Source organism: Nicotiana tomentosiformis, chromosome 4, assembly GCF_000390325.3.
Source record: "Nicotiana tomentosiformis chromosome 4, ASM39032v3, whole genome shotgun sequence".
NCBI classification, from domain to species: Eukaryota; Viridiplantae; Streptophyta; class Magnoliopsida; order Solanales; family Solanaceae; genus Nicotiana; species Nicotiana tomentosiformis.
Genome location: NC_090815.1, coordinates 48,537,039 through 48,546,906, shown reverse-complemented (window position 1 = coordinate 48,546,906; position 9,868 = coordinate 48,537,039). Strand labels below are relative to the sequence as shown.

The following is a 9,868-nucleotide window of genomic DNA, read 5'->3' as shown; positions in this document are numbered from 1 at the left end:
CGCGGCCAATGCCTCACTAGTGGTGTTACTTGGTACAATTAACCCGCTTAGTACTTTTAATAGGGCATCCTTATGACTGTCGGAGCTTATTAATAGATCCATGATAGATATCTGTGCTGGAGTTTTCTTAATCTGCTCTTCCACAGAAAACTCTTTTCTTGACATTCTTTTCCAAAACTCAACGGCTTCTGGGTCTGTTATGTTCCTCCTTGGAATTTGTTCTCTCCCCAGATTTTCTCGATTGACATCTTTAGGGGCGTAGCATCTCCCAGACCTAGTCATACCATGGGCTACAGCAGAGTCTGTCATTTTGGCCTTTCCCTTTTACTGGTATGTCCATGGGACGGTTTTGTACTCCTGACCCTCTTTGTCTATGATAGCATCGACAGGTTGCTGCGAATAAGTTTGGACCGTCACTGTAGGCCTAAGTTGTATTGTAATGATCGGAGCCTTTTGAGGAGGGATCCTTGCGGCTTCTGCATTTCCTACAGTGAATATTGTTCCTTTCAAGTCATACTCTTCGTCTAATATGATCATGTTAGCTCCCTGGTTTCGATGATTTGGCAGTGGGTTGCGATTCACATTGGGTGGTGCCGGAGTGCACTAAATAGCTCCGTTCTTGTTAGGTTTCAATTTCATTTTTCAACTTGAAACAATATTCAGTATCATGTACAGGTACATTGGAATGGTACACGCATCTTTTAGTGACATCAAAATACATGGATGGATGTTCAGGAACCCTTTCCTCGATTGGGCGTATCAATCATACTCATCTCAATCTTTCGAACAATTAGGCCAGAGGCTCAGGAATCGGGATATAGGTTCTAGGACCCCTATCTTCAAAGTTGGGAAGAAGGCGTGGTGCATAAGCAGGTCGGTTCTGATGAGTAGTGGTTTGGACAAAAGCATATAGTCGTTGTGGGTTTTGGTTGTTGTTGGCTCGAGAAGGGTTGTATTGTGGTTGAGGATGGTAATATGGATGGGTATTATAGACTGGAGCGTAAGTGGGTGGTGATGAGTGGTTGTTTGGGGAATAAGAGGTGCTCCCGTGATGTGGGTTGGGTTGGTAGTAAGGGATGACTGCTGAGACCTCCTCTTTCTTATTCTTTCCACTACCAATTGACCCTGACTGGATGGCCTTGCTAGCTACTTGTAGTGGCACCATGGGTTGTACTTTACCGGATTTTATGCCCTCTTCTAAGAAATCTTCCATCTTGACCAGCTCGGGGAACTTCTGTCCCATCATTCCTATCATCTTTTCAAAGTATATTCCCTCCTAGGCTTTGATGAAATACTTGGTTAGTTCACTGTCGTAGTGCCCTGGCGGCCTCTGACCTCCATCGTCATGCATATTCTTAGAATGACTCGGATGGTTTTTTTTGCAGGTTCACCAATGCGAACCGATCTGGAGTTATCTTTGTGTTTAATCGAAAATGATTCATGAAATCCACTGCCATATCTTGTCAAGTTCTTCAATTTCGCGGATCCCGTCGAGTATACTAGGTGAGTGCTACTCCCGTTAAACTTCTTATAAATAACTTCATTATTAGCTTCTCATTCCTCCCCACTCCAACTAACTTGTCACAATATGCCCTCAAATGTGTGTGAGGGTCCCTTTTCCCATCGAAGATATCGAACTTCGGGGTTTGTACCCAGCTGGCATATCCACATCTAGATGAATACACAAATTCTCGTAGTCAAAACTTTCACTTCCCTGGAAAATTTGGAGACTCTTTATTTGCATTCTCAACATTTGCAACTGCTCAGATACTAACTCTTCTTCCTTACGCCTGGCTTTTCTCTCCATCTCGGCATATTGGTCAATCTCATAAGGCACCCTGACCGTGACAGATGCTGTAAAAGTAGGTTCAGAAATGGCATATACAGGTAGAACGTACCACTCATGGGTGGAGGTATGTGCCTCAGGTATGTGCTAGTTAGTGGTGAAACTGACTCCGGCACGAGGAGGGGTAGTTATATTAGTGGTAATAGGCAGCTTCTGTGATGTCTGAGTGTATTGTGGTACGTAAGGAGTCTAGATAAGGGGATTTGGTGGGTTAGCGGGGGTTACTAGAGATATGACTTGAGTTGTGGGAGTTGAAGTTGGGGTGTTGTTGTTCTGGCGTGAACTGGAAGGAAAGTAGTCAGGAAGTGATTCCAAAGAAGGAAATCTAGGTGGTTAAGGAAGTATTGTCACGGCCAGGTGCGCCAGTTCTCTGATATGTTGTACCTCCTCCTTTAAGGACTCCATTTCCTGGTCCATCCTGGCTATGTGTTCATCATTTCTGGTGTTGTCTTTTTCCCCCGATCGCCTCAGACTGTCGGCTATGACCAGAGCATGTTCAGTTTGGTCTTCCATGGCTGACATCTTTCCCTTTGACCTTAGATTGTATGGTGGTTCCACTGGTTTTGGTCGACATAAACCAACTTTCTTTTCTTTTTGGGGGAAATAAAGCAAATAAAAGTAATAAGAAAGAAACGAAAAGGAACAAGAGTCAGTTTCTTCATTTATATGAGCAGGAAATCACACAGAGTAGATAATTCGTGCATTACAGCCAGCGCGTTTCTAGAATTCGGGGGGACCTCTCATTGTTGAAGGTAGGCCTAATTCGTAGATATTTGACAGACATTTAGAATTGATACATTTAGATCCGAAGCAATTTGATTTCATTGATAATTTAGACTGATACAAGTAGGAACATGGATTACATCATTTTTCCATGGAACTGCGTGGGCTTCGACAACTCGTCCTTTTTGAAAGTAAAGAGAGAAAATTAGGTATAAGGGTACAAAGGGGGAAAGAGGGGAAATCAACCAACTCTAATAATCATCTCCTGAGTCATTTCCTATATCCTTCTCTTCTTCTGGCTCCTCTTCCGGATCCTCCTCCGGGTCTTCCTCGAACTCCTCCTCACCATCGTTGAATTCAGACTCCTTCTCTGGATCTTCTTCTGGCTCTGTGCTTGATTCTATCTAGATGCACTCCACTACCCGATCATCATCTTTAATAGGTGGCAACATGTGTTCAATGGATCCTAAGACCACTTGACGATGCATTGACATGGTCATAAGATAATGCAGTAGGATCTCATGATAAATCTACAAAGCAACCACCGTGTCCTATAACAAGGCTATACCCTCTCTGCTTGGGCGGGCCAGTTCTTCTTCTTCGTTAATCCAAACATAATACTCAGGAGTACACCGCGAGTTTTGACCCATGGGCATTATTACCAGGTCGTTCCACTCTTCTTGCAGCCTTCTTATCCTGGGAGGACCCGCAGGGGTGAGTATAGTTGAATGCCTTCAAGTCCGATCAACTCAACGAAGTATTTCTGAGGAGTCCTCAAGATTTCCCTTCCACCTAAGCAAGAGAGTTTCCCAGTTGATCCATTCTTCTATCAGATTGGTCAGCGTTTCCCTCCATTCTTCTTGCCCATGTGGGAAGATCTAGTGTCTCATTATTTCATTGTGGTTGCGGATCATATTGTTAAAGCCTACGAAGTAGACGATGGTGGCCTCTCACTAGAAGAAATGTTCAGTAGCCCAAATCTAAAGCAGCAAGTTACAACCTTTAAAGAAATCATACCCTCTTGCACATGTGGACAGAGCCCTCAGCATCTCAGCCAACACCATCAACACCAAAGTAACTTGAAGATTGCCATGGAAAGTTCCAGGACCACTGGTAGCAGGTTAATGTTGATACGCCTGAGACTCTCCCATGTCGCTTGGTCATATTGAAACTCCCCTGAATACCATTCGTAGCTTTCACGGTGCCCAAATCTGTCGAACATCTGGTCGAGGCTCACCCATCCATCCTCGATACTTCTGAGACTTCTATTATTGGCAAGGGTTAAGGCATCCAAGAACCGGTAAACTGGCATGGTAACTAGCAATACTAGCTTTCTTCCATTGAACGGTAGCTCCTCAAACTTGTGACTTCTTCCAGTGTCGGTACTAATTCACAGTCGATAAATTTGAACACCACCTTAGTCGGATCACAAAATTCTATCAACAGGCGAGTGAGCACCTTGTCTTCTCGGATGTTCATCAATGTAGTTAATGCCCCCAGGTGTGTCCAAACCTCATCTCTGTGTTCCTGACGAATATTCTTCCATAACTGTTTCAATTTATGTGGTGCTCCCATTACCATGCTGATTTCAGGGATGTTTTGGTTGATTTCCATTTTCTGAGGTGGGTAAAAGAAAGATATTTGGGTAAGTGTTTTCTTCGGATCCATAAGTGTATTTTCATGTTTGTTTTTCTTTCAACAGAAGTTATATTGTTAGGTGCATGACCCGTTGATATTAGGGTGGCTTTCCTAATTGTGTGCCGGTACCAAGGACCGACTCACCTAAGGTTTATGCAGTAAGACATATTTTACTAGAGTAGAGTGTTTCCTACTTTTGAATTGGACTAAAGGCTGCGAGAAGTTATGTCAGTTGACCTCACAAAGCCATTCTCTAAAACTAGAGAGTTTTGAAAAAAAGGTTCTGACGGGTGTAAAAGACAACCCTCACATGCCATTGTGTGTTATAGTGTACGACCAAGACTCGATTGGAAAAATGTGATGACAGTGTATATAAAGCAATAACAGGAAAAGCAATACGCATGATAATCATAAAGAGCAAATAATTATAAAGAGCAAATAAAGCAGGTAAGCATGTATTTGTAATTTCAACTATAATCAAAGCAATGTATAAATAAAATCTAGACGCAAAATTAGTCTAAGTCTGCTAAGGTCATAACCTAAGTGTGATGTCCCCAGCAAAGTCGCCATGTTGTTGCACCCTATTTTGCACTTGGTCAAGATAGGATTCAACTTATGGTTTCTTTGTTATTGATGAAAGAGAGCCGCCACCTAATATTTAAAGGTATATTAGGGTAAGCATGTATTTGCAATTTCAACTATAATCAAAGCAATGTATAAATAAAATCTAGACGCAAAATTAGTCTAAGTCTGCTAAGGTCATAACCTAAGTGTGATGTCCCCAACAGAGTCGCCATGTTGTTGCACCCTATTTTGCACTTGGTCAAGACAGGATTCAACTTATGGTTTCTTTGTTGTTGATGAAAGAGAGTCGCCACCTAATATTTAAAGGTATATTTGGGTACCTATTTAATTACTAAGTTATATTCCTTATAGGTCTGCAAACCGGTGAGATTATGGGTAAGGGTTCTTGTTCTTCTAAGGGGAAGGTGTTAGGCACCCCTTAAAATCTACCTGAGGTAGCTCCATAGGACTTAGACTAATTTTAAGGAATCAATTATTTATACTATGCTTAGTTACTACTAAGGTATGGCTTATTATATATTAAAGGGTGTTAAGTAGTTAGTCATGTATAGTGTCCCACATCGGGAAGTACATACATGTTATTATGTTATCACTGTATATAAATAGGGTGTTGTACAATACTTTAGAAAATGAATAATATTTTCTCCCATATTTTCTCACATGGTATCAGAGCAATCGTGAGATATTTATCGCTGTGCATAAATTCCAGTGACTCCGGGAAGAAAAAAAATAAAATAAAAAAAGCCCTTTTCCGGCAAAATAGAACTGTCCGCAGGAAAAAGTCCATATCCGTCGGTGTTGAGCAAAAACCAACACCCCTACGAGGTAGATCAGCTTCCGGCTACCAACCCGTAAATATTTCTCCGGCAAACCCCCTCCCACGCGTCTTCACGCGCTGCTGGAAGAATACTTTCCGACGAGACTCTGACATCACGTGCCGGTGCGTGAGGCTTCTTCCAGCCTTTTTTTGGCCGAGCTTCTTCGGGACAACCTATTCGCACTGCAATTCCGAGTCCACCAGTACTATTTCCGACAGATTCTGACAACTTTAAAAAACTTTCGGCGAGCCACAGTGTTTTTCGATGAACAGTAATAGTGAAACAGTGAACAATAGTTTCTCTTACACTTTGGGAGTTAGCTAGGTCTCATGGAGGATGTTAGAATTTTGGTCGTAACAAAGCGGGAACCGATACTTTGAATGGTTGGATGTTTTCTTTAGCGGATTATAATGAGTTCCTTCAGTACAAAGCATGTAAGCAGACATTTTCTAAGATAGCTTATGTTGTTCAAACAGGTAATAGCGTGACTTTTGTCTCCTAATCTTCATCCTCTGAGTCTTGGGTCATTCATTCAGGTGCATCGGATCATATTTCTGGTAACAAATCTCTTTTCACTACTATTTCATATTCTCAACCTCTTACAACCGTCACAATGGCCAATAGGTCTCAAACCATGACAACTACAATAGGTCAAGCAAACCCACATTTTTCCTTACCTTTAGATTCAATTCTTTATGATACCAGTAGTCCTTTTAATCTTATAGTCGTTAGTCGCTTAGCCGAATCATTTAAATGCGCTGCTTTATTTCTTGATGACATTGTTTTTATACAGGAATGCAGTACGGGGCGGATCATTGGTATCAGGCGTGAATCAAATGTACTTTATTACCTTATCCTTGATAAATCATATGGACTCATATCTTGTCTTCCTTCAATAACTTGTCATATTACTAATTCACCAGATTTATTACATAAAAGGTTGGGACATCCCAGTTTGTCAAAACTTCAGAAAATGGTACCTGGTTTATCTCACTTGTCCACTCTAGAGTGTGAGTCATGTCAGCTCGGTAAGCATATCCACTCCCATGTCCCTCGGCGTCTTGATAATCGAGCAGAGTCACCTTTTACTTTAGTCCATTCAGACATTTGGGGTCCTAGTCGGGTCAATTCTACCTTGGGATTTTGCTACTTTGTTAGTTTCATAAATGATTATTCCAGGTGCAGTTGGATATTTTTGATGAAAAATCGATATGAGTAGTTTTCTATTTTCCAGACCTTCCACGCTGAAATTCAAAGTCCATTTGGGGTTTCTATTCGCACATTTTGTAATGATAATGCCCTAGAGTAGTTTTCTATTTTCCAGACCTTCCACGCTAAAATTCAAAGTCAATTTGGGGTTTATGAACTCTCACGGGATTATTCATCAAACATCTTGTCCTTACACATCTCAACAAAATGGGGTAGCTGAAAGAAAGAATAGACATCTTATTGAAAGTGCTCGTACCCTACTCATACAATCTCATTTTCCATTGCATTTTTGGGGGGATGCAGTTCTTACATCTTGCTATCTTATTAATCGTATGCCATCTTTAGCTATCCAGAATCAAGTTCCATTCTCTGTCCTGTTTCCCCACTTACCTTTGTTCTCTCTTCTACCTTGTGTCTTTGGAAGCACGTGTTTTGTTCATAACCTTACTCCAGGAAAAGATAAGTTATCTCCTCGTGCTCTTAAGTGCATATTTCTGGGTTACTTGAGAATGCAAAAGGGGTATCGATGCTATTCTCCTTACCTCCAGCAGTACCTTGTGTCTGCTAATGTTACCTTCTTTGAAACCCAATCATACTTCACAGGTCCAGGCAATACTTAGATATTTCTGAGGTGCTACCAGTTTCATCTTTTGGAGATTCAGTCACTAGCTCCCATTCATCTTCCTCTATAACTCCAGCTCCACCACCTACAGCTCCAGTTGCAGCTCCACCACCTATAGCTCCAGTTCCACCACCTAGTCCAGTTCAACCTTTTGCAGTTCCACCACTCTTTACTTATCATCGTCGTCCACGTCTAGCATCAGGCCCAGATGATTCACGTCCTGCATCAGATTTTGCACCTACTGTGGAATTGTCTCCTCTTACTCAACCAATTGCACTCCACAAAGGTGTACGATCCAAACCTAATATTAATCCCCATTATGTCGGTTTAAGTTATCATCAACTATCATCATCTTATTATACTTTTATATCTTCTTTATCCACTGTTTTACCCCTAAGTCTATAGCTGAGGCACTATCATCCAGGATGGCGACAGGCTATGATTGACGAGATGTTTTCTTTACATGCAAGTGGCACTTGGGAGCTTGTTCCTCTTCCTTCAGGTAAGTCTACTGTTGGTTGTCATTGGGTTTATGCAGTCAGAGTCGGCCCGGATGGCCAGCTTGATCGACTTAAGGCTCGTCATGTTTCAAAAAGATACACTTAGATTTTTGGGCTTGATTATAGTGACACTTTCTCTCCCATGGATAAAGTAGCATTTGTTCGTCTCTTTTTGTCCATGGTTGTTGTACGTCATTGGAATCTTTATTAGTTAGACATTAAGAATGCTTTTCTCCATGATGATCTTGAGGAAGAAGTTTATATGGACCAACCACTTGGTTTTGTTGCTCAGGGGGAGTCTAGTGGTTTTGTATGCCGATTGTGCAGGTCACTATATGGTTTGAAACAGTCCCCTCGAGCTTGGTTTGGTAAGTTCAGCACAATTATTCAGGAGTTTGGCATGACTCATAGTGAAGCTGATCACTCTGTGTTTTATTGGCATTCTGCTCCTAATCTGTGTATTTATCTGGTGGTTTATATTGATGATATTGTTATTACCGGCAACGATCAGGATGGTATTACTAATCTGAAGCAGCATCTCTTTCAACACTTCCAGACTAAGGATCTGGGCAGATTGAAGTATTTTCTAGGTATTGAGGTCGCTCAGTCTAGCTCAGGAATTGTTATTTCACTGCGGAAGTATGCCTTAGACATTCTTGAGGAAACTGGAATGATGGGTTGTAGACCTGTTGACACTCTTATAGATCTGAATGCTAAGCTTCTACCAGGACAAGGGGAGCCTCTTAGAGATCCTACGAGATATAGGAGGTTGGTTGGCAAATTGAATTACCTCACAATGACTAGACCTGACATTTCTTTTTCGGTGAGTGTTGTAACTCAGTTTATGGATTCTCCCTGTGATAGTCACTGGGATGCAGTTGTTCGCATTCTTCGGTATATAAAGTCAGCTCCAGATAAAGGATTACTATTCGAGGATCGAGGCCACGAGCAGATTTTTGGGTACACAGATGCTGATTGGGCAGAATCACCTTCTAATAAACGTTCTACGTCTGGGTATTGTGTTTTAGTAGGAGGTAATTTGATCTATTGGAAGAGCAAGAAACAGAATGTAGTTGCTCGATCTAGTGCCAAAACCGAATATCGAGCCATGACTATGGCAACGTGTAAGCTAGTTTGGGTCAAGCAGTTAGTCAAGCAGTTAAAGTTCTGAGAAATTAGCAAGATGGAACTAGTGTGTGATAATCAAGTTGCTCTTCATATTGCGTCAAATTTGGTGCTTCATGAGAGGACTAAACACATTGAAATCGACTGTCACTTTGTCAGAGAAAAGTTACTCTCAGGAGATATTATTACAAAGTTTGTGAAGTCGAATGATCAGCTAGCAGATATTTTCACTAAGTATCTTATTGGTTCTCGTATTGGTTACATCTGTAACAAGCTTGGTACATATGATTTATATGCACCGGCTTGAGGAGGAGTGTTAAGTAGTTAGTCATGTATAGTGTCCCACATCGGGAACTAGATACCTATTGTTATGTAATTACTGTATATAAATAGGGCATTATACAACACTTTAGAAAATGATAATATTTTCTCCCGTGAATAAATGTATATGTAAGACTTAAGAGGGGTGTGAGATTATAAAAGAACTATTGAAGGTCAAGAGGGTTCTGAAAGTAATCCATATTTTAAGGGTTGTAATTATTCAGTTATGAAAGTAATTAATTTAAAGAATAGATGCTTGTATAATTTTAAAAGAAGTTTGTAAGAAAAGTGATTCTAAATGTACCTTGGTTTTACAATAAATTCTGAAGAAGGGCAAGTCTTTGAAAATTCATTTGGGGTGACCGTTCCTTACTGTTTTGCATGACAAATCTGGTTTCATTCCCTATTAGCAAAGACCAGTGATTATTTTTCTAATTTCCTTTGAAAACAAGCTGTTGTTTTTTATTAGAGCCTGAGCTTC

The 9,868-nt window shown here is 41.0% G+C and overlaps 1 protein-coding gene across 1 annotated transcript; it reads left to right on the top strand.

Moving 5' to 3' along the window:
- The first annotated feature begins 7,151 nt into the window (after nt 1-7,151).
- Nucleotides 7,152-9,373, top strand: LOC138909631 (uncharacterized). Its single transcript, XM_070200839.1, has 6 exons — nt 7,152-7,339; nt 7,423-7,766; nt 7,866-7,943; nt 8,157-8,251; nt 8,498-8,709; nt 9,121-9,373. The coding sequence occupies exons 1-6, from the start codon at nt 7,152-7,154 to the stop codon at nt 9,371-9,373; spliced, it is 1,170 nt and encodes a 389-aa protein (XP_070056940.1).
- Nucleotides 9,374-9,868: the final 495 nt, after the last annotated feature.